Consider the following 24,870-nt stretch of genomic DNA (forward strand, 5'->3'; position numbering starts at 1 on the left):
GATACGCTGTAGTAACAAGGTCATGACAACAAAAATTACTCCCTGCTCACCATAGATGTTCGTCCTGGGTTAGTTTTGGATCTGCACTCTAGGGCTCAATCAGGGATCTGAGCTGATGCACCCGGCACACCATCTGGGATATCCCTGGTTGCTGGGTTATGGAAAAGGCAATATGGCAGATCACAAACTGGCTGGCTCCGGTTGAAAATGACACACATGATTTCCACTCACTTTTCATTGCCAAGCAAGACACCATGTGCCATCCTTCCTTGTGCCTAGAATAAATGATTCAAATTTCAGTGAACACCCATTAACCATGACCACACAAGGTCAAGAAGCCCCGAAGCAAGTATTTTGTAAATTCCTTTGCAGTTCAAGGTTCATGTGAGTCCAGATTAATTTATAATAAGCTTATTCAAAATTTAGTTAGTAAGCCTGCATGTCTAAATGGTAAACATCAATCCCCCTCCAATCAGGTGGTCATCTTTATAGTTAGGACAAGAGTGAGCTTTCTCCTAATAGAGTATGAGCAAAAGATTTGGGACTGTTGCTGCAACTTGGAGAATTGAGGAATTGAGAAGATCTCTCCCGATCTCCCCAGGGGCTTCTTACAAGAGAGAAGATCTGGTTCCTCATTGGCAAAGTTATCTCAGTAGCTTATACATAATGAGGTTGGACCTGAGAGCTGGCAGTATCCCTCCCAACCCTGAATTTTTTTATTCTAAGCAGGTGCCTACTAATATTAAATACCAGAGGCCAGATTTTAGAGTGGCCAAGCAAAGTATATCTCAGGGACAGGAGTTCTGGAAACATGGCCATGGAGAGTCTAGGCAAGATCATAGATCTATAAGGTAGTAGCTCTATTCAGTATCGTCAAGTGCCCAACCTCCGTGACCATAGGCCCTTCATAATCTCTACCAGATTTTTTTCTTAATTATATACTTTTGACATTTTCTCAGTGTTATGGAAAGTGCCACTCAGATGAGTCCTCTCACCAACCTCCTTCCAGCTAGAGTGCCACCCCTTTATGCCTCCTTTGTACAAAACCCATACTACCATTGACCACCCTCATTTTATAGATGTCAAAACTAGAGGCCCAGAGAGGGGAATGTCACTTGCTTTGCTCTAAGCCCGTTGGAGGTAGGGTCAGTCGCCCCTTTCTTTGAGACCCGTGTCAACTGCAAGAACCAAATTCTCTTGAGAAGTCTGGGACCTGAGAAGTCTGGCACCTTGAGAAGAAATTCTCTTGAGAAGTCCTGGTTTTGATCCAGAATCACCCAAGAACTGTTATTTCTGAATCATTTACCTTGAAATACTCTACTTCTTTTACTTTACTTTTAGTTCTTCTTTACTTTACTTTAGTACTTTACTTTGATTCTTCTATAAATTTGACCTCTATTATGGCAAGGAAAGCTTATGCTCACTCATAAGTCTTTGCCTGCTTAAGGAGATTCATGGACTCACATCTCCATGATGACTTAGCTTGGCATATGTGACCTGCTGATGTATTGAAGGTACTTGGCTAATTAACTGCACGTGTTCTGCTTTTTCTCCCAGTTAGGATTATGATAATGTCTTGTAACAGAGTTTGTAAAGGAGACAAGCCTTCTAGAAAGTGATCTCTTTGTTTCTTCCTACAGTTCCTTATCAACAGAATCCTTACAATCCCCGAGGCAGCTCCAATGTCATCCAGTGCTACCGCTGTGGAGACACCTGCAAAGGAGAAGTGGTCCGTGTCCACAACAACCACTTTCACATCAGATGCTTCACCTGCCAAGGTAGGAAGCCCAGGCTCCCAGCTCCCTTGTCAAATGGCAGGACATGCACGGGGGAGACAGAAAAAACACAGGCAGTTAAGCTACTTCTATAGCCCTAGAGAAACTCTCCTTGAGCCTTTATGAGAATTCTCCCTTGGGCAGTATGGAGGGAAGTGGGAGGGAAAATTCTAGACGTGGGGGAGGGAGGGAAGCTGGGGACCTCAGAATGGCAGTGCTGACCCAGAAGGAAAAAGGCAATCCTGCAAGTTTTACCTAAACATCTGGAAAGACTCCTGGCTCGTGCCTCTAAACCAATTTGAGAGTGAATGAAAGAGTGGGGCTCTGAGATGAGCCCCTCTTCTATGACCAGTCCTCAAACAGGGGAGAAGGTACATTATGACTTCACTGAGGTCTGTAATTTGGGAGCAGATGGATGTCGGGTTACCTCTTAAAAACTACAAGTTCCTAAACAAGCAGGATAACTAGCAGCAAGAAGAAAGTAGGACTCTGCTGAAAGAGCCCGGGAGCCCTCTGGCCTGGGCAGGGCAACCATCCCTCCGCCGTGGTCCCTGACAGATGCCTCTCCAGTGTCCACCTTGAACTCCTCATCCAGGCTTTCTCTTCCCCAGAGCAGCCATTTTGAGGTTGGATGGCCCCGTGGGTTTGGGAAATGTTTGAGCCCAAACCAGTAACTTGCACCTGCAGTTTCTAGATTTGTTCTCACGAAGTGTGATGAGTCCTTCATGTGTGCTGTTCCCTGGGGCTGGCGCTCACATATTTGCAGCCACGTCTCCCTGGCCCTGATGACCCTGTGGGTCCTCACCTTGAGCTTCATCTGAAATGATTCCAACTTGTATCATCTTGGAGTCTTCTTCCTTGATCCATTCTGGTCTGTCACTGTCATTCTTAAAGCATGGTGCCCAGAACAGACCACGGTTCTCAAAGTCTGGCAGACAGAGTAGGGACACTGTTTCTGTTAACACGATTGATGCTGAATTGACCTCCGGAGGAGTCGCTTCATGGCATTAACATATATTGGATTTAAGATCAATTGAAACCTCAGATCTTTTCATTTTAATAACTGTTTCCAACCTCAGTCTTATGTGTCTGAGATTGACTTCCCCTGCCACTGAGAAAAATTCTGGATTTCTTTCTCAGGATCTCAATAGACTCTGCATTGAGCAAATAAATGACATATTCATATGTCCTAATGTTTTTAGTGGAAGCATATATGGAATATATTTTAATTGATGTGATTTGAATTCCAGATTGAGGCTTGGCACACCACTTTAGTGTAAGCTGACTTGCAAAAGTGTCCTGGCGAGTGACCATTTCTACATCCCCAGAAGCTGGGGCAGGACAAAGGGTAAAAACAGTAAAATTGTTCTAAGGAGGCCTGAGCTAGGACTGTATGATCATATTCTTAAGAAATTCTATTAGTTACCCTTTGCTTAGACCAAAATTTAATAGTTTTAGGTAATTTTTTGTTTAGCTCATGATTCTCTGGGTTGGCAGGGCAGCTCTCCCAGGCTAAGCTGGCTCTCCTTGTCTCCACTCGCCTCATCATGATGCTATTGCTGGGTCAGCTGGCAGTGGTTTGCAGGCTGTCAGGCTGAGTGTCTGCATCTGGCTTCTCATCCTCCAGTAGCCTGGCTTGGACTCATTTGCATGGTGGTCTCAGAGTTCCAAGCATAACCAGGGAGCAAGCTTCGGAAAGCAAGACCTTTTTAAGCCTCAGCTTATGTCATACCTGCCAATGTCCCATTGGCCAAAATGAGTCAAGGGGCCGACCCAGGTTCAAGATCATGGAGAAATAAACCTTGCCCTTGGTGGGAGGATTTGCAGACTTCAAGGGTGTGAATACAGAGAAAGGAAGAATTTGGACATTTTGACAATCAACCACAAGGAGGTTGGAAAACATCTTTTCACGGAGATTTTAAGGGAAAAAAAATAGATTTACTTTTCTGACTGTTTTCAATGTCAACTTGCTTAGAAGTGAAAGAAATGAAAGAATTTTTTTTTCCAGCAGTAACAGTTATAGTTACCTTAAATAGCTTCATTTGAAAAAGTTAAAATCTCTATGACTATTTCTTACAGTTCTTTTACCATGCACTACTGTGCTGACATGAAATGAAAGAACCTGCAGAGGTAAAAAAAAAACAAAAGTAAAAGCAGAAATCCTCGTGTGCCTGCCAGCGCAAGATTTAATCCTGATGGTTTATGCTCAACCTTGGCAACCTTGAGCTTTTGCCTTGATGGCTGCATAGATGACGGAGACATAGGAAGTAGAGGCTAGAGCCTGGTCTAAGTAGGAATCTAATAGGAGACCTCTGAGTAAAGCTGAGATTTTCCCCTATGAAAATCTTACTTTCAATGTATGGATGGGTGAGAAATAAACTGGAGGAGGAGACCGCAAGGAACCTTTTCTGTACCAACTTTGGCACTGGGTAGAGCAGAATAAAACTTGTATCAAAATGTCTACCCATAATCCACCCTTAACATGGATTCACGTTCTATATTCATGCTATATATTTGGCATAAATATTTAAAAAGGTGAAACAGAATTTAAAAGAAAGTCATCTTATACTTGGCAAATGGCAGAAACAAGTGATATTCCTCTTTGGAGGAATTCAGCTTTACTCCAGGACTCAAAGAACTCCCACAGGTAACATTATTAGCCAGATGAGTAACTCACAGTCAAAAACACACAAATCATACTGGGGGTAGAACGCCACAAAAACAAAGAAGAGAAGAATCAGAACCTCAAAGACTTCATAAGTTGGCATTTTCTGACATTATATAATGACTACATACAATACATTTAAATAAGTAAGAAGAGCCATTTTAAAAAAAGAACAAGAACAGAAACATTATAGCAAGTAGCACAGCAGATTTGAAAAAGAAACAAAATTTTAGAAATAAAAATAAATAATATTTGAAATTTAAAAGTCAGTGTATGGATTATATAGCAGATTAGATGTTACTGAAGAAAGAATTAATGAACTGTAGGATTTAGCCAAGAAATAGATATATACATTTGGTTCAGAAATATAAGAAGGAGGTAAAAATAAAAGAGAAATTTATGCATGGAGAAAATAGTGGAAAGGTTTGACATATATTCAATCAGAGTTCTAGAGATATGTAATTGAATACATGAGTGGGAGGATATTTGGAGACATGACAGCTGTGAATGTTCTAGAACCACTCAAAGACACAAATCATTGGATCCAGAAACTTAATAAATCCCAGTAGAAAAATATAAAAGAACTCCACTTATATACATCATCAGAGTGAAACCGCAGATCACCAAAGACAAAAGACAATTTTAAGAACAGCCAGAGAGAAGAAATAGATCATCTGCCTATGAATGGTAAGTAGATTGACCGCTGACATGTTAGTAGCAACAAGGAAGCCAGAGACGAGTGGGGTAATAGCTGTATATACTAAAAGAAATAACTGTAAATTTAGAATTATGTGTTCAGCAAAAATATTTCTCAAGAACCAAACAAACCTATAGCTAACATCATATTTAATGGTGAAAGACTGCCTGCCTGCCTGCCTGCCTGCCTTCCTGTAAAGTCAAAAGTAGCAAAAGGATGTTTGCTCTTACTACTTCCATTCAACTCTGTACCATAGGCTTCTATTGGGTCAGTTACACAAGAAAATGAAGTGAAAGACATCCAGATTGAAAAAGTAAGAGGAAAGTTATTTCTATATGCACATGACATGATCTCATAAATAGCAAATCCTAAGGAATGCACTAAAAAGCTATTAGAAATAACAACTAAGTTCATCAGGGTTTGGGGATGAAATATCAATTGAATTTCTATACATTTACAATGAATGATCTGAAAATAAAATTAGAAATGATTTATTTGTAATAGCATCAAAAATAAAATACATAGGAATAAATTTAACAAAAGTATAAAATTTATACTCTGAAAAGAAATATTAAAGAAGATCTAAATAAATGAAATCTCGTGTTCATGGATCGGAAGTCTTAATATTGTCAAGATGGCAGTATTCTTCAGACTAACCCACAGATCTGATGCTCTCTTACTCAGCTCAGGTTTCCACAGTAAAATACTATAAGTTGAGTGGCTTAAACAGAAATTTATCTTGTCACAGTTCCAGAGGCCGGAAGTCCAAGATCAAGGTGCCAGCATGGTTGGGTTCTGGTGAGAGCTCCCTTCTTGGCTTGCAGATAGCCATCTTCTTTCTGTGCTCTCACATGTCAGAAAGAGAGAGAGAGAGATGGCAAGCTGGCTGGTGTCTCTTCTAAAAAGGGCACTAATCTCATAATAAGGGTCCCACCCTTATAACCTCATCTAAACCTAAGTATCTCTTCAAGGCTCCTACACAAATACCATGACACTGGGAGTTAGGGCTTCAAAATACAAATCTGGGGCAGAATAATATTCTGTTCATAGCGAATACAATGCCCATAAAAATCCCAGCTGACTTCCTTGAAGAAATTGACAAGCTGATTGTGAGATTAATATGGAATTGCAGAGGACATAGAATAGCCAAAACATTTCTGGGAAAAAAAAAAAAAAAAAGAACAAAGCTGGAGGACTCAAACTTCCCATTTTCAAAACTTACTACAAAGCTACAGTAGATAAGACAATATGGTATTAGCACATGAATAGACATATAGATCAATAGAATTGAGAGAGCAGAAATAAACCCTTAGGTTTATGGTCAGGTGATTGTCAGCAAAGCTACCAAGACAATTCTATGGGGAAACAAGAGTCTTCAACAAATGGTGCTAGGAAAACTGGACATACATATGCAAAAAAACAACCAAAAAACATGAAGTTGGACTCCTTCCTCACACCATACATAATAATTAGCTCAAAATAAGTAAAAAAACCTACCTGTAAGAGCAGAAACTATAAAACTTTCAGGAGAAAATACAAGAGTAAGTCTTTGTGACCTTGAGTTAGTCAAAGACTTCTTGGCGTGGATACCAGAAGTACAAACAACAGAAGACAAATAGATGAATTAGGTGTCATCAAAATTAAACACTTCCCTGTGCTTCAAATATACCATCAAGAATGTAAAAAGGCAACCCACTGAATGGGAAAGGAAATTTGCAAAACATACATCTGGTAAAGAACTTGTATCTAAACTATATAAAATATTCTTACAACTTACAAATAATCCGATTTTGAAATGGGCAAAGGATCCAAAGAGACTTTTCTCCAAAGAAGTTCTACACACGTCCAGCAAACACATGGGAAAAATGCTCGATATCATTAGCCATCTGAGAATGCACATCAAACCACAAGGAGGCACATGTCATACCCACAAGATCGGCCATCTTCAAAAAGACAGAATCCGGCAAGTGTTGTCAAGAATGTGGAGAAATTGGAACCCTCACCCGCTGCGGGTGGGAATGCAAAGTGCACAGCTGCTGTGGAAAACCGTCTTGCAGTTCCTCTAGGAGTTCAATGTAGAGTAACCCTATGACTTAACAATTTCAAAGTCATAAGATGTATGCTTAAGAGAAATGAAAACATATGTCCACGCAAACACTTGTGCATGACTGTTCACGGCACTATTATTCATCAAGTCAAAAATTGGAAACAAATCAAATATCCATCAACCAATGAACAGATAAATAAAATACAGTGGAATATTTTGTAGCAATACATCTGCATAGATGAACCCTGAAAACACAAATGGCCCATAAACATATAAGAAGATTCTCAATTTCATTAATAAGCAGGGAAGTGAAATTTAAAATCACAATAAGATGGGGAGCCTGGGTGACTCAGTCAGTTGAGCGGCTGACTCTTGATTTCAGCTTGGGTCACGGTCTCAGAGTCGTGAGATTGAGCCCCAAGTAGGGCTCGCACTAGGCATGGAGGCTGCTTGGGTTTCTCTCTTTCCCTCTCCCTCTTTCCCTACCTTCGCCCCCTGGCACCCTGCTTGTGCACATGCACACAAGTGTGCTCCCACTTGGAAGGAAGGAAGGAAGGAAAGGAGGGAGAGAGAGAGAGAAAGAAAAGAAGAAAAGGAAAGGGAAGGGGAGGGGAGGGGAGGGAGAAAAGAAAGAGTGTGTTTTTAAAAATTAATTAATTAATTACATAAAATCACAATAAGATGACATTTTACAGCCACTATGTCAACGCATATATTATCAGCTTCCAATGGTGATATGGATCGGTGGAAACTGCTGGTGGGAAAGCAAATGGGAAAAACTCTTTGGAAAACTACGAGGCTTCACCTCACAGGTACAAGAATGCCCAAAGCAGCATTTCCATAAAAGAAAAAAAAATTGCAAACAGCTCAAATGTCCTTCGGCAGTGGAGTAGATCGCTTGTGATACAGACCGTAGGATACAGCAGAAAAACCCAGTTACGGGCGTCGACCTGGACGCATCTCCAGCACATCATCCTCAAAGTACGAAGCAAGCGCAGAAGAATAAATGCAGTGGGGTTCCACGAACATAAAGTTCAAAAAAGGCAAAACTAAACAAGGCATTATTTGTGGATACATCAGAGGTGGTTAAAGTAGAAAGAAAAGCAAGAGAATAACAAACAACAGTTAGGGACAACATGGGGAAGGGAATGCTTTCGGGAGATGCAAACAGGCTTCCGAGGCACCGGGAATGTTCTGTTTCATCGAGTGGGAAGCGGGTAGCTGGGAGTGTATTTTATTCTTCTTCTTTAAACCGTGTTTGTATATTTACTCCTTTTTCTGTATGTATAATGTAGTTCACATTTAAACATTTAAATGTTAAATAGATCGCCCTCAGGAACCCTTCTAAAGCTTGGGTTTTGAAAACTCCATCTTGTTTGCAAAGTTGAAAACCAACAGAATCCTATGGGAAACCCGTGTACTCACAGGTCTCCGTGCGTTCTCAGTTTCTTCTTCATTTCACAAATGAGGCAGCTGAGCTTGAAAGAGGTAGGGTAACCTTTTCAAAGCCACACGGCACCTGAGTGGTAGAACAGAAACATGGACCCCGGTCCAGTGACCCGCAACACAGTCAGTCCATTTTCCCCTGAAATGCACTATGACTGTGGGCAAGGTCTCTTTCTGGGCATCTTTTAACAATGAGCACTCATTCTAGATTTTCTCAAAGTGATTCTAACTTCTCATATTCCGTCCCACTGTCAAACCCATTGATCTGCTTTTTTTTTTTTTTTTTCTCGTTAATAGACTTCACTTTTTTGATTCACAGAATAACGTCTGCCCTGAGTGTGTTCACTTCCGCAGCAGTTGCATGCTGCGGACCCTCTCCAAGGCCTTTCCTGTTATTTGGATGTCAGGCTCTGCTCAGCCTCAGACACATCTGTCGTGCTGTCCAGCTTGCCTTCCATCCCCGTGCTCCCCACTGTATTTCCAGGAACCCCCTGAGATTCTTATCAACCTTTACATCCTTTCTACCAAAAACTTCCTCCTGCAGCTCCTTGGGGGAAATGGAGGAACCGATTGTTCCAAGTTTTCTTACCGCCTCCTGGGTTTGTCCACTGGGAGAGGTGGCTCTAGGGGTGGAGCTGACGGGGGAAACAAAGGGGAGAAAAGAAGGAAAAAAACAGGAGCTGTTTCCAATGAGGTCGTAGGCCATGACCTCACTAATTCCACAGCCGTGAAGTCAATCGATCTGCCACCTGCACGCCCCAGAACGCCCTGTACTCTGGCCTGGCCTGCTCTTGAGGCATTGTTTGCTGTGATGAATTTTCACGAAGCCTGGTAGAAGATCAACCCTCCCGCCATCAACTACCACCACCCCCTGTGCGAATAGGCCCTGCTTCTCTGCAGGCAGGGGTGGGCTCCAGGGCCCGCCAGCCCCACCTCGTACTGAGTTTAAAATGTTTAGGACCCTGGTAGACCCCGAATGGAGCAATGCTTCTCCTAGACTCATGGCATGCTGGTGTCAGAAGAAAAGCTCAGGTCACTTTTTAATCCACCTTCTTCATTATACATGCATGTGAACAGGGACCAAGTTCATTGTCAGCCAGAGAGTTAGCGGCAGTGACAAACCCAGAGCCCAGGTGGTCCAGTTCACAGACTATCATGACTCCCACTGTGCTACACGGTCCTCCCAATGCTGTGACCTCTGGGGCTGCCCTCTGGCTCACTCATCCTGGCCCCATAGGCCTGCCTCTGGCCTGCAAGATGAACACACACTTGTGCCATGTGTCTCTCTTTAAACTGACTGCTTTTGCATGACAAGTTTCCCTATGAGCAAGGAGACAGTATTTGCTGGGATAGCCTCACCCAATCCAAGCCAGGTCCCCACAATTACAGGCTTGGAATTCTTATCTTATTGGTTTCCACACCATTGATCATGCCTCAGAAAGCTGATCCATGCTCACCAAGACCTCAGGAAACCAATGTATAAAATCAGAGTGCCCTTTTATTGATGGAGAGATGTCATTCTCTGTTATAGTAGTTTGCATTGCCCTGACCAGCTTCTTCTCTCCCAAAAGTCTACCTAGTAAGTCAAACTGTAAGTCACATAGTGAATACAGACTCAGAACAAGGGGGCTGGTCAAAGGGTTGGAATGGGCTCCCCAATGGCCTTCCCTTGATGGCTGGTCAGCCTCTTGTGGGCTGCCACCCCTGCTTTAGCCAGATCAATACATTCAGCAGTTCTGGTGGCCCTAAGAGCCATTTGATCTCTTGGAAGAAACTTTGCCTCTTTCTGTCTTTCCCATTAGGTGTGGATTTTGTAACTTAACCCTTGGAGGGAAATCTCACTTCCCACGTTTCTAAGTCCTTTGGAGGTAGGGAGTCCCACATGATTCGGTCGTTAAAGCACCTATAACTACCTCTACCTACTCCTCTGTTATCGGCCCTATGCATCTTTGTATTGTCCGCAAGGATATCCCATAAGACCTGGTGACATACGTTGTCTGTCTGTGCAAAAGCTAGCAATGCAATTAGTCATTTTTGCAACTGAGTGATGGGACATCCTTATAACCTTCTCTCTTCTTTTGGTTATGTCAGAGAGTTTCAAAATATTTTTTTAAGGTTTTAAAAAACTAGGAGAAAAACCATCCAGGGCTCCTCAATATCCCACAAAGCCTAAACTTCTTAAGCTGGACTCAGGCTCTCCTCCAACTGGCCTGTCAATGTCTTCCTGTTATTACTGCCCTTCACACCCTAAAAATACCATACCACCACACAGATATCACTTGCAACTTCCTGCTTGTGTGCTTTAGCTCATTTTCCACCTTCAGGGTTCAACTTAAGTGCCGCCTCCTCCAAGAAGCCTACCATGATCCCTCCCCCACAACTTTGCTCCCTTTTCCTCCCCACTCCTGGCACTTGCTACCCACTCCAGCCCATGGCCTGTTGTCCATGATGTATGTTCTATAAGGTCGTCTTTGGGCGTATACTGTTAGCTCTTCATGGTTCAGGGATTGTGTTTTATCATTCTTGCCTTGGAACAGACCAACTCTTTATGTCTATGGTGAGAGCAGATTATAAATTTCCAACCATTCATCCCATTTCCATCCTAAATTGTCTTCACCTTGCACATAATCATACACAGGGAAAGTACCCAGGGACATTTTTACTGATCTTATCCAATTCATGAGATAGTATGGCCTTGTGTGGGCCACGCAGCCCTAAACTTCCATCCATGCATGAGAGGGGGGTACGACGTCAGTGGTCTCATCTGAATCAGCTGGGGAGTGCACCAAAATGCAAATCCCTGGGGCCTTGCCCCCAGGGGGTCTGATTCAGGCCCAGGCATCAGCATCTTAGGGAGCCTGTGGTTGCTTCCAATGCAAAGGGTCTTCAGGACACACTTTAAGGAACACTAGCCCCCACAAGGTCCTATGTGCCACCATTTTGGGGCCACTTATGACCAAGTCACATGCCAGCCTTGTCCCCTGCGAGAACCTCATGCTGGTCAACCTTCCCTGGACTCACCCTGCCCTCGATCTTCTCCTTGTGCCCCGCAGTATGTGGCTGCGGCCTGGCCCAGTCGGGCTTCTTCTTCAAGAACCAGGAGTACATCTGCACCCAGGACTACCAGCAGCTCTACGGCACCCGCTGCGACAGCTGTAGGGACTTCATCACCGGCGAGGTCATCTCCGCCCTGGGCCGCACCTACCACCCCAAGTGTTTCGTGTGCAGCTTGTGCAGGTGAGCAGGTGGGGGAGGCCGGCCCCTCCACCTGGGCCCCGTGGCGATCTGGGGGCTCCCAGGGCTGGATGCTGGACACTTGGATTTCTAGACTGTCCTGGGCAGAAGGATGTGACAGCAGCCGCCGAATCCCGTCTGTCAAAGGTGATCTCCTGCGAAACACTAGTTTGCCTAGAGATCCAGACAGAGCGAGGACCTGAGCCCCCGCCCTCAGCCTCCCATTTCCCATCAGAAGTCCTCAGAGGAACTACCGAGTACCCTGAACCCATTCTGGAAATGGGGCAACTGGGCCAGCTCCTACCCCCTCAGCCACATGTAGTGTAGAGATATGTTTGTAGCCTTCCCCCATGACCCTGACAAGTGATGCCCTCTCTGTAAGCCTCAGCATTTTCATCAGTAAAACGGGCATCAAAACCACTGCCGCATTGTTGGCTTTTCTTGAAAAATGATGAGATGGTATTTGCAAAGACTGTAGCTCAGTAACGGGGATGTAATTGTGTCTGCTTTTGCTGTTCTTGTCATTATATGACAACCATCTAGCCTCTCAGGCAAGCTGGTAGGCGATGGGAAGTTCACCCTTCCCTCCCCCTCATGCCCTGGGCCCCGGTTCCTTGTTACCTCAGCAGACATGTGTGAAGGGTCTACCGTGTGCCAAGCACTGCATTAAGGAGATGCAAAAAATAAAGGAGGCCTCAGCCTTGCCCACAAATGCATTAAAATTTAATGGACTGTTCTGATTAAGTCATATGTAGAAACGTGGTTTGGAATAAATGTATGCTTTTTTTAATTAGGAAAGGAATTTATGGATTATTCTCCCCATAGAATAACTACCTGTTAGTTACCAGTTAGGGTTCCTGCTGAGACTAATGACACAGTGTACAAGAAAATAAAATCACCCAGTGGGATCCATTCATTCATCCATCTCCTAAAACCTGGGTGCTGGGTCCCAGAATCCCAGACCCACTCAAGGCTAGCACAGTAAGGTCCATATGTTGGGGTTTTTTTTGTTTTGGTTTTGGTTTTTTTTGAGGAATTTATTTAGTTATTTGACAGACAGAGAGAGAGAGGAAGGAGAAAGAGGCTCCCCACTGAGCAGGGAGCCCGATGTAGGACTCAATCCCAGGACCCCGAGATCATGACCTGAACCAAACGCAGTTGCTTAACCAACTGAGCCACCCAGGTCTCCCAGGTCCAGACAGTTTAGAGTGAAGTTTCTGTCAAGCCCCACACAGAGGCAGTGCCTCCCCCAGCATCATGCTGTGTCCTTTACCAGAAGTCAGTGTCTGGGCCTCGATGAGAACCCAGCTCCCCCAAATCACCCCAGCACTCCCTCCCATGCCCCACGTTGCAAATACAAGGGCAGGGGAGCCCCCGGAAGCCTATGTCCAGGGCTGCCCTCAAAGTCTGTGTAATGGGGTCTCCCAGACTTCATGCGTGAGAGCCCCTGAACAATGGACTCGACGTTGCCAGGGACTCGATGTACAGTTCATCTTTGTTAGTGAGGCAGGACACGGACAAGTTCAAGACCTCTGAACTCTGAAACCCAAACTGCACAATGGCAGAGGAGAGGAAGAGGTTATTGGTGGCTTTCTAAAGGTCCTGGCCAGTGAAAGGAAGACATTTTGGTGAATTTAGGAGTTGAATGAGTTCTTCTTGATATTGGGGGATAGAGGAGATTGGGATGGAAAAAGTCTTTCTGGGAAGAAGGGGAAACTCTGGGAGGAATTATTAACCAATTCGTTCACAGATGAGAAATGTGAGCTTCACGAAGTGTCACGATTGGCCTGGTGTTCGTCATACTAGTGGTCCAAGTGGGCCTCCAGTTCCAGTCGTGGTCCCAACTGAGTTGATTCAGCCAGTCTGGCACTGTGAACAGCACTTGAATTTACCTTGTCTAATAGAAGGCAGGCTGCGTGTGGTGCCAGCGAGCTTCGAACCCATCTTCTGTCAGCTCACCAATAGACATGGAATCCCTCAAAAGAAGAGGTGTTGAATTTCTCTTCTATCTCCCTTGCAGGAAGCCTTTCCCCATTGGAGACAAGGTGACCTTCAGCGGGAAGGAATGCGTGTGTCAAACATGCTCCCAGTCCATGACCAGCAGTAAGCCCATCAAGATCCGTGGACCAAGCCGTGAGTGCTCCCCCCAGGCACCTCCGTGTCTGCGGGCCATGCGTCCTAGGGCTCCCTGTCCCGGCTCCGGCATCCGTTCCTGCAGGCCTGGAGGGAAGTGGGGGAGGTTTCCACACTGGAGGACTCCTGAAGCCTGACCCAGTTGGCATTCAGCCCAGACTCACCAGCTTCCTTAAGCAGAAATGCAGGGAAAGCAGGCTGTTGACTAGAAACAGTGACAGCCTGTACCATGCTTGGCCACTTGGGTGGGGCTCTTCTGGGATGAGCTAGGCTCCCCATCTCATCTCCCTTCTGGATCTGTGTTCCTCAGGGCACCCGAACAGGGCTGAAGAAGCCACCAAGGGTTCTCAATTTCTATAAATGCCACTAAAAAGTATACACAGACACATCTTAAAAAGGAGAAATATGGGAGCAAACCACAAGGGATGGGCTAGTGTCTCTTAGAAAGTGTCCCAGGGAAACCTTCACTGCATAATGCTAAACATACAAATTTTTAGGCCCACTTTGGACTTCTTTTTTTTAATTTTCTTTAATCTTTTTTTTAAGATTTTATTTATTTACTTGACAGAGAGCAAGAGAGAGAGAGAGAGAGAGAGAGAGCATGAGCCGGGGCAGGGGGGCAGGGAGGGGCAGAGGGAAAAGCAGAAAAGCAGACTCCCTGCTGAGCAGGGAACCTGATGTGGGGCTCGCCCCCAGGCCTCTGAGATCATGACCTGAACTGAAGACAGACCTTAACCCACTGAGCCACCCAGGCAACCCCTCCGCACTTTGGACTTCTAAGAAAGGAACCTAGAAGTCTGCATTCTTAATAAGCTTCCTGGGTGATGCACATTTGCTGCTCCTAAGACTGAGAACCAGTGTTTAGAGATGAAGCGAACATCTATAACACCAAAGTGAATATAATATTTCATCACCAAACTGGAGATTTGGGGGAAAACTGAGGCTCAGGAGTACACTTCGGAACAGTCATTTGAATTCATGGAACATCCATTCCACTCAAGTGTATCTAGTGGTAAGATGTCTAAATCACTGGTCCCAGATGCCCTCGATGGGCTGCTGACAGCAGGTGCCCACCCACACAAGCCCCTGGATCCGGGGGCTTGCTGCAAGCCACACTGGGCTCAGGGGTTCTTTCCCATTACATGACAGCCCAACCGGCCCCACAGCAAAATCAATGAAAGTCCATTAACTGCCTGCATGCGGCCGCGGGCACCGAGAGAGTCAGCAGGCCGGGGCTGCATCCTTCCAAGGGGCTGAGACAGAACACCCTGAGTCAGCAGGGCTGGGCCCCAAGGGGCTCCATCAGAGCCTGCCATGGGAAACTGGGGAGAAAGACGATGGGAAGGCTTCCTCCTTCGCCATTCCTTCCTCCCAATCTAATCAGATCTGCTCGCAAAATACACAGAACACTTCCTTCGGTGTCCTTGGTGACATTCAAGAAGACTTTGCTGGTCTGAGCAGGTTCCCATCTCAAGGTGCCTGAGTGCACACACTGTTCTACTTCATGATTCCTTGAAAGCCTAGTGCAGGATGACAGCAGGGCTGGGATGGGGGGCCACGACCCTGTGACTGATGCTGTGAAGGCCCCCAGAGACCAGCAGGATGGCGTGTGAGGCAGTAGAGAGAGGCAGGCTGGGGCTGGGAGCCAGCTCTGTGGAAAGCAAATGTGTTAGTATCCAGGAGCCAGACTAGCATACGCCATGGTGTGTAATATGTTCTCTGAATATAAAGTGAGGATGCTGTGGACTTGGAGATTTAATCTGGAAAGCACACCAAAGAGAGAGTATGATTCCTGAATCTGTTACTTCTCTTGGCTCGTGCTGCGTTACTACACGCATCAGGGACCTCGGAGAGGTAGGACAGTTCCTTGGCTGAGTGTGGGAATCCTGTATGCGAGCGTGTCCTTGAGGAGAGGTGCTAAATGTCTCCACCATAATTCTGCAAGTCCAAAAACAGAGGAAGGTGAAGAAGAGTGAATAATGAGAAGCAAGTATGCATATAAGCAGTCTCCAGGTGGAGGGCCCAGGATCGTGGCTCATCTTGTTACTCACAAAGCAAAGACTGCAAAGTGTGGATCTATGGGGAATATGTTTCATGGAAGTGTTTTCTCCCGAAAGGTGGTCACCGTCCATGTTAAAGATAACTAGAGAGGTTGCTGGGAGGTGTGCTGAGTTCCCAAAGGAGAGACGGAACCAAAACCAGATTCAAAAGAGGACTGAGATGAAGAATGTATCATGGAAAAAGAAAAAAGAGGAAGAAAAAACCTGATGTATTTTTATCTATAGGGGTGTGACCTTTCACTCCTGGAGGGTGAATAAAGACGTTCTGGAACAGCAGGAGCAGTTATCTACTCAAAATAGATCAAGAAGAAGACTCGGGAACTATCAAGAGAAAAAATAACTTTTTATAAAAATAAATGTTTCCTCACCATCCTCACTAAGAGGAATCAACAGTGGGAACAATATCAGCTTCACGGTCACAACTGTCACCACCACCACCATCACCACTGTCACCATCACCAATGTCACCACCATCACTCCCAACACCAACACTACCATCACAGTTGTCACCACCACCACAACCATCAACATCACCACTGTCACCACCATCATTACCAACACCAACACCACCATCAACATCACAACTGTCAACACCACTACCACCATCCCCATCACCACCACCACCATCACAACTGTCACCACCATCACCACCAACACCAACACCACCATCATAATTGTCACCATCACTACCAACACCACCATTACCATCACAGCTGTCACCATCATCACCACCTCTACCATCACAACTGTCATCATCACCACCACCATCATCATCACAACTGTAATCACCATCACTACAAACCATCACCACTGTCACCATCACCATCACAACTGTCACTATCACCACCACCATCACCATCACAACTGTCACCACCATCACCACCACCACCATCACCATCACTCCCAACACCAACAGTACCATCACAATCAAGAGAAAAAATAACTTTTTATAAAAATAAGTGTTTCCTCACCATCCTCCATGGTGTCACGACCACCACCACCATCACCATTACATCTGTCACTGCCATTACCACCACCACCACCAATACCACCATCACCATCATCACCACTGCTAACACTGATTGACTATTACTATTGTCAGGCAATACATTAAGTTTTCTGTACATAATGTCTATACATAATATCTCATTATACTTCGATGAGGGAGAGAAAAGTAATTGTTTTATAGATGAGAAAACTGAGACCCAAAGAGTGTAAATGACTTTCCCAGAGTCACACAAATAGTAAGTAATGAAACCGGAATGTGGGACCAGGCATTCTGGCCATGGGGCCTCTTCCCTTCACACCCTGTACCAGAGATATGACTGGCTAACAGGGAAGGGTCATGTCTTCCTGGACTCATTATCTAAAGCAAGGAATGCTTTGACTTGCTATGACTCACAAAACCCACTCGTTTTCATTGATCTAGATGGAATGTATGACACAGTCAAGAAAAGCTAAAAATGACTGCCTGCAGTCTCTAGAGACCTCAGGAGACTGAGGGACTTGGGGGAACAGGTGGTGGACTCCCACTTTCTGCCAGCTGAAGGTTGTAATCTTGGAAGAGAGAGGAGCATATGAGGAGCGGACAGCTGGCTGCACAGCAACCACCTCGGGGCAGGGGGTCGCTCTCCTGACTGTGCCTGTTTGTTGTACCAGACTCACGGGCTCCCGACTGGCGCCTGAAGCTCCACCGGGGGTCAAGGCTCAGAGGAGGAGGAAGAAGAAGGAGAAAAGGGTCTTGATCAATCTGAGGACCCGAGGTATAACATGAAAAGGAAAACCACCTAGAGGAGGCATCCCAGAATCCTCAGGGAATCCACAGGCCTTTCCGGCAACAGGAAAATTCTCCTGGCCTCAGACCAGAGACAGGACCGAGCACAGAATATGGGTTAGAAACATAAGAACATCAAGTAAGGATGACAGCGACCATTCGTCGAGCTCGCGTGTTGAGTCCTTACAGGCCTGAAAGTAGCACATCTTCACACCAGTGCGGTAAGGGAGCCGGTCAGATGAGGAAGCCCGGGCTTTGAGGTCACACAACCAGTCCGTGAGGGGGCTGGGCTTGTGCCCTCAGGCCGCCTCTCACCATTCACTCTGTCCTCCTGGCCCAGCCTCTAACCACGCCCCCGCGCGGCCTCCTGAATTTTGACTCAAGGTACCGCGTCCATTGCAGACACATCACAGCAACTTAAGGAGATGGGACTCGGGACTAGAATGCGGCCACATAGGATGCGTATTCAAATGAGATCTATTGGAGAGGCGGGGCTTTGTGTTGTTGGCTCTAATACACCAAGTCCATGGAGTCAACAATGAAGTTGGTGGGAGAATGACCCCATCAAGCAAGGAAAAGTGAGGTGTAAGGAAGGAGGGAGAAGAGAGAAACTGCAGTTGTCTCTAAATATTTGAAGGCGATGTCAGGAGGCAAAGGAGGTAGTTCTTATTGCATAAAATAAGGGACATCAGAAAGAGTCAGGTCTCAGCTCCATATAAAGAAGGCAGTCATGGGGCCCCTGCGTGGCTCTGTCAGTTAAGGTCTGGCTCTTCTTTTCAGCTCAAGCCATGATTTCAGGGCTGTGAGCTCAAATCCCATACCCAGCATGGAACTTGCTTGGGATTCTCTCTCCCTTTCCCTCTAACCCTCCCCCACACCCACACATGCTCTCTCTCACTCTCTCTCTCTCTAAAAAAAAAAAAAAGGGCAGTCAGGACAAGAAATGACAAGTGTTGGTGAGGATGTGGATTGGTGCAGCTCGTGTGGGAAACAGTATGAAGGTTCCTAAAAAAAAAAAAACTAAAAGTAGGGGCGCCTGGGTGGCTCGGTGAGTTAAAGCCTCTGCCTTTGGCTCTGGTCAAGATCCCAGGGTCCTGGGATAGAGCCCCGCATTGGGCTCTCTGCTCAGTGGGGAGCCTGCTTCCCCCTCTCTCTCCCTCTGCCTGCCTCTCTGCCTACTTGTGATCTCTGTCTGTCAAATAAATAAATAAAATCTTAAAAAAAAAAAAGATATGTCATATAATCCAGTAATTCCACTGTTGGGCATTTTCCCAAAGAAAACAAAAATCCTAATTTAAAAAGACATAGGCACCCGTATGTTTATTGCAGTATTGTTTACAATAGCCAAGATATTGAAATGACCCAAATACCTATCAATTGATGAATGGATAAAGATGTGGCAGATATATACACTGGAATATTACTCAGTCAGGAATTATGCTAAGTGAAATAAGTCAGACAGAGAGAGAAAAATACTGCATGATTTCCCATATATGCAGAATCTCAAAAACAAAATAAATGAACAAACAAACCAAAAAAAAAAAAAAAAAAAAAACAGAAACAGGCCCACAAATACAGAGAACGGACTGATGGTTGCCAGAGGTGAAGGGGAGGAGGGATGGGCAAAAATGGGTGAAGGGGAGTGGGAGGCGCAGGCTTCCAGTTATGCGATGGGTAGGTGATGGGGATGAAAGGCACAGCATGGGGAACGTGGCCAGTGACACGGTAACAGTGGTGTCTGGGGGCAGATGGGAGCTACCCTTATGCTGAGTACAGTGTAAGGTGTAGAGTTTTGGAGTCACTATCGTATGCCTGAGACTGATGTAATAGTGTATGTCAGCGACACTTCAGTTAAAAAAAAAAGTCAAATAGGAAATTAAAAATGGAGTTACAAAACAAAACAAAAAAGAGTAAGCCTTTATAGGATACATATTTTTAAAAATGAAAATGAAAAAAAATAAAGAATGCACTTGTGACTATTTTGTCTGTCCAAAGACAAAGGAAGCTTCCTCCATAGGGGGTGAGCTTCCTACCCCTGGAGGCGGTTAAGCAGAGGACGGTGCCCGCCTGTCAAGAATGCTGTAGGTTCCTGCATTAGGTGGGACTGTGACTAAGGGTTCTGTGAACACTGTGCCCCTGTGGAATTATCTAAGTCTATCAAGGAGGCCCTGGACACAGGTTCAGTATGCAGGGTTCAGTCCTTGACCCCTGAGCCCTCAAGTTCTTCGGTGCTGAGCATGCACGAGTCATGTCTATAAAAGGAGAGGGGGTGCCTGATAATCTCTAAACGATTACATTCTAAAGGCTGCGATTATTGGGATGCAGGTGGGTAGACTTTTTCCGGAGGAGTGAGGAAGGAAAAGAAATCCCAAAGCTGTTCTCCCAGCCCCCATCTGAAGGCCTGGGGCTCAAAGCATTTTGCAATGGGAGCCCCTCCCGCCCAGCCTGTGCTAAGGGATGTTCAAAAGGTGCTAGGGAGGGGTGCCTGGGTGGCTCAGTGGTTAAACCACTACCTTTAGCCTGGGTCGTGATCCCAGGGTTCTAGGATCAAACCCTGCGTGGGAGAGCCTGCTTCTCCCTCTCCCTCTGCCTGTTGCTCTGCCTACTTGTACCCTTTCTCTGTCTGTCAAATAAATAATAAAGTGTTTTTTAAGAAAAGAAAGGCTAGGGAGCCAAGGGGCGGGAACCGTGGGAGCTGCCTCCTCCAAGCACTTCAGTGGGGCTCAGACCCTCCCCGCAGTCAGCTGGGCACACCCCCTTCCTCGATAGGCCCCTTCATCTTCTCTCCCAGGCCTGGCTCCCAGCTGGACACGAGGGCTTCTGGCCAGCCTCTCCCAACTTGATCTGCAGTTTCTCTTCTCCCCACCGCTCCGAAGTACGCATCTGTCTGGTGGTGCCAATAGAGAGGCTCGTCCTCTGGTAAACTTTGTCCCATGACCCTTACCCCCTCCAGAGTGGGCCTGCATTCCCAGCATCTCCCAAACACCTTGGATGCTGACTCCCTTTCCTGCCCCCGCAGACAGGGCTTGAGCAACAGGCAGAGGGCCAGCCGCCACGTTCTGGGGCCCTGGCGCACGTTCCAGGGTGATGAGGATGGGGAGTGAGAACAGCCCCTGGTCTTACCAGACTCTAACCCTTGGCGAAGGGAATGTTCCGCATACTATAAGCATGTTGGGGGAGGGGCAGGCACAGGAAACTCTGTCCTCCTGGGCCTACGAGGTCCTCTCCTTCATGCTCATCCAGCTCCTACTATGTGTTGAGCACAGCACAGAGAGTGCATTTACGCACAATACACAGACAGGGTCCTTGTCATGGAGCATCCGGTCCAAGAGCAGGAAAAAATTAGATACTGAGCTTATCCCCTGCAGCTGTGCTGCTCGACTTGACTCTGCTTGGAGACCTTCAGTAGGTCTGCAGGCTCCCAGGTGCTGCTGATGCGACCGGTGCCCAGGCCACAAACTAAGTGCACTTAGTTAGCTGTTTGAGGGCAGGCCAGACGCGGGACAGGGTCTCTCTGTGAGGGATGAAGAGCGGCCAGGATGACAGAGAGCTTTCTGGAGGAATCCTAGCATGTCTTTCTTTCTCCCTCACATCCAGTCCTCCTGTCCAGCAGCCCAGGCTCCGGGGTCCTTGCTTCCACCTGGTAGAGCTCGGGCAGGTGCCCGGGCCAAGCTGGGAGCTGCTATGGGAAGGCCAATTTTCAGGGAGGGGTTTCCATCCCCGGGACTGAGAGGACAGCAGAGGTCAGGGGCCCTGGGATGTTCTTCTCAGTGGCGTCCCCTTGTCTTTGCAGACTGCGCTGGGTGCAAGGAGGAGATCAAGCATGGCCAGTCACTCCTGGCGCTGGACAAGCAATGGCACGTCAGCTGCTTCAAGTGCCAGACCTGCAGCGTGATCCTTACCGGGGAGTACATCAGCAAGTGGGTGTCTCCCCCTCCCCCATCCCTGCCCGGCTTCCAGGACCCCTGCATTCCACCGGCCTGCCCCAGGGGACCTTCACCTGGATCTCCCGGGCCACCTCCTTCCACTTGGCCTCCAGCCACCACACTCCCACAGCCACAAAGAACAGCTCTCCAGCCTGCGGGCCCTTCCATGCCGCTTCCTCTCCCTGAGATGCTCTTCTTGCCGTGTTCGCTCCTCCCCTCCCTCTGGTCTCTGTCTGCAGCCATCCGCTTCCCCGGAGATCTCCTACGGTCCCCGCTGCCTCCGCTCCCCCAACCCCAGCCTTCCCGGGGTCTGTTCCCTTCACGCAGGCTCACACCGTTTGCAATCATACTCTCATCCATGTTAACTTCTGACAATGACGATAACCCTAGCTACCGTTCACCAAGGTTTTATGACGTACAAAGGATATGCTAATGGCCGTGGAAGGGTTATCACATTAAACCCCACAACTCCCCCCATGAGGCGTCTGCCCCCATTTCCCCATTTTAAAAACGATAAAAGCAGAGGCTTGAGGAAGTAAGTAACTTGCTCTGTGATGATATTTAATGTCATCCTCGCCTAGGCGGGGTGTGTCTTTTTTACTGCTGTTGCCTTTAGCACAATGCCCATCCCCTGGCCAACAATACAGTTGTTGAATGAATTGAATTGAGATGAGATACAGGGGACAAGGGAAGCTATCAGCAGAGAGGACCCCACCCCCAGGGGCCGCACTGGGTCCCACAGGAGGAGCCCCGCCCCACCCCCTTACCTCCAGACTCTAATGACCACATTCCCAAAATCAGGCACCGGAAAGAAGTTGATGGTCACAGCCCCTCACAGCGCTGATGTTGTCTGAGCCAGACACTGCTGGGGTACGGGCTGACCCACTGCCAGGATAGGGCAAGCACGTAAAACCGTAGCGTGTCTGGGTTTCTCCGTCAGGAGAGCTATTGTCTAACAAGGGAGATAAACTAGATACATAAAAAAATTACGGCACCAGGACTTAGGTGATGGGGAGCTCAAGAGTTTTGTTCTTTTAGACCCTTTGGATTATAAGCAACAGAAAACCCAGTTCAAACCCACTTAAGCAAAAATGAGTTTATTGGCTCAGAAATGGGAAGGCCAGAGGCCTGCTAACTTCCAGCACAGCTGAATTTAGGGGCTTAAAGATGTTACTGGTACTACGGCGGTCTCTCTCTCTCTCTCCCCCCTCCTACCCGCCCTCAGCTCTCCCTTCCTCTGTGTTGGATTTATTCTCAATAAGCCCTCTCCCAAGGGTATTAAAGAGGATCACCGGCATCTCAGGGCTTCATTCTACCAGCGTAGCAAGCCCAGCAGAGAGACAGAAGCCCCTTTCCCAAGGACCCTAGCAAGAGTCCTACGGTTGTCCCTGATGTGGCCACCCTTGGGTCATACTCCCATTCCTGACCAATCACTGGCCAGGAGGACGTGACTCCTAGAGCCAGAGAGTAGCCCTCTGTGACTCACAGTAACTGTGAGTGGAAGGGAAAACCAGGAGAGGCTATGGGCAGAAAGGGGACACTGCCAGACAGCACTGTCTGGGTCAGAGGTCCAAGTGACAGTCTCAGATTATTCTGAGAAAGAAAGGAGCACTTCTAACTAGCAAGGAGTGAAATCTGGAATCTGGGAGAGCTTCATGGAAGACAGCATTCTTTGAGCCAGACCTTGAAAACGAGGGTAAGATTTGAAAACACACAGAAGGAAAGCTTGTAGGCGGAATGCCCAGCCTGGGCAAGGGCGGGCTGGTGCCTGACACACCCATTGTGTCTGCCCGGAGCTCCGACGTGTGTGCAGGTGCACCATGGTCCCAGGCTGCAGAGGGGAGCTGAGGTCACGGCACTGAGAGCTTTGAAGGCCATGCTAGGAGGAGGTTGGCATCTCGCTCCGTGCCTGCCAATTAAGAAGTGCCCTTACTGAGTCTCCGGCCTGGAGTCCTTGAGTCTGTGAGCCTCAGCCAGAGGTGTGGGGTTCATGCAGAGCTCCTCTCAAGAAGGCCCAGCACTCCTAAGGCCTCTGCAGCCTGGCGCTGGGCTCCTCATCTGGCTGCTGGCGCGGTGGCAGGCACCAGAGAGACACCGCCTCCGGGTTTGATGCCTGGGTTAGCAGCCCGGCCTGGGTGATCTTGGCAAGGGACTTAACCCTTTGGAGTCTGTTTCCTCATTTATAAAAACAGGGATAGGAAGACCTACCTCACAGGCTGGTGCCAAGGCTGAGACAGAGACAGCAGCCTTATAAGTGTCTAGTGAATACGAATTGGACCATCTCCGTCTTTTTAGAATCAGGGCTATTTCAAATTCCCCAAGGTCTCCTGACCCCGGGTCCAAACAAGGCAGGATTGGCATGCATACACAAATTTTGCTGGCTCATTGTACCCACCTCCTGACCAATGACTTTCTCCCTGAGCCGAGTCACCCTCCCACACCCACGGAGGGCAGAGGATTGGCAGGGGTGGGAGGAGGCTTGTCTCGGGGGCCTTCAAACAACAGTCTGACCACTGGCCTTTGCAGGGCCCTCTCCTTCAGGAGAACACACGCTCCCTGCCTCTCGGGGTGGCCTCCAGCAATCCCATCATGGCAACAACTTAGAGATGAAACAAGGACATGTCTGTCCTTCGGGCGTCTCTGAGTCAGCCAGTTCTGTTACACCCAAAAGTGGGGGAAGCGTCCCTCTCTCTTCAGGGACGCGTTAGCACCACAGAACCGTGTCGTCAGATCCGGTCCTTAGAGTCAGGCAGGGCCCAGAGCTGGGGTGAGCTGTCTGATGCCCCCAGCTACCTCCACGTCCACCTTGAAGGCCCCTCTCTGCCATCGCGGGGGTCCTTCTGGCAGCCATTTGGTGTGTGGTCATGACAGGCCGGGCCCTGAGCCTGAGCGTGAGCCCCGGGGCATATGGCAGCCGTGTCCTTCAGGCCATATGACCACCTGGGGGCGGGGGAGGGGGGGAACAGAGTGCCTGGGTTTGAATCCAGCTTTAGGTCCTCTGAGTTGAGTTTTCTCATCAACACGATAGAGGGAGAGGGATAGTTCTGACCTCCCAGGGCCGTGACGATTCAATGAAATAATCTATGTAAAACCTCATCTGAGGGCCCGCCATA

At 47.2% G+C, this 24,870-nt stretch overlaps 1 protein-coding gene across 3 annotated transcripts in view; it reads left to right on the forward strand.

The window, feature by feature from the left end:
- ABLIM3 (actin binding LIM protein family member 3) overlaps window positions 1-24,870 on the forward strand; it is a 109,004-nt gene that overhangs the window by 35,756 nt on the left and 48,378 nt on the right. For all 3 annotated transcript variants that reach the window (XM_059173996.1, XM_059173993.1, XM_059173995.1), the window contains exons 2-5: window positions 1,641-1,778; window positions 11,684-11,867; window positions 13,885-13,997; window positions 21,625-21,751. In XM_059173996.1, coding sequence (XP_059029979.1) covers window positions 1,641-1,778; window positions 11,684-11,867; window positions 13,885-13,997; window positions 21,625-21,751 — 562 coding nt within the window. The remainder of the gene's footprint in view (window positions 1-1,640; window positions 1,779-11,683; window positions 11,868-13,884; window positions 13,998-21,624; window positions 21,752-24,870) is intronic.

Source organism: Mustela lutreola, chromosome 5, assembly GCF_030435805.1.
Source record: "Mustela lutreola isolate mMusLut2 chromosome 5, mMusLut2.pri, whole genome shotgun sequence".
In the NCBI taxonomy this organism is placed as follows: domain Eukaryota; kingdom Metazoa; phylum Chordata; class Mammalia; order Carnivora; family Mustelidae; genus Mustela; species Mustela lutreola.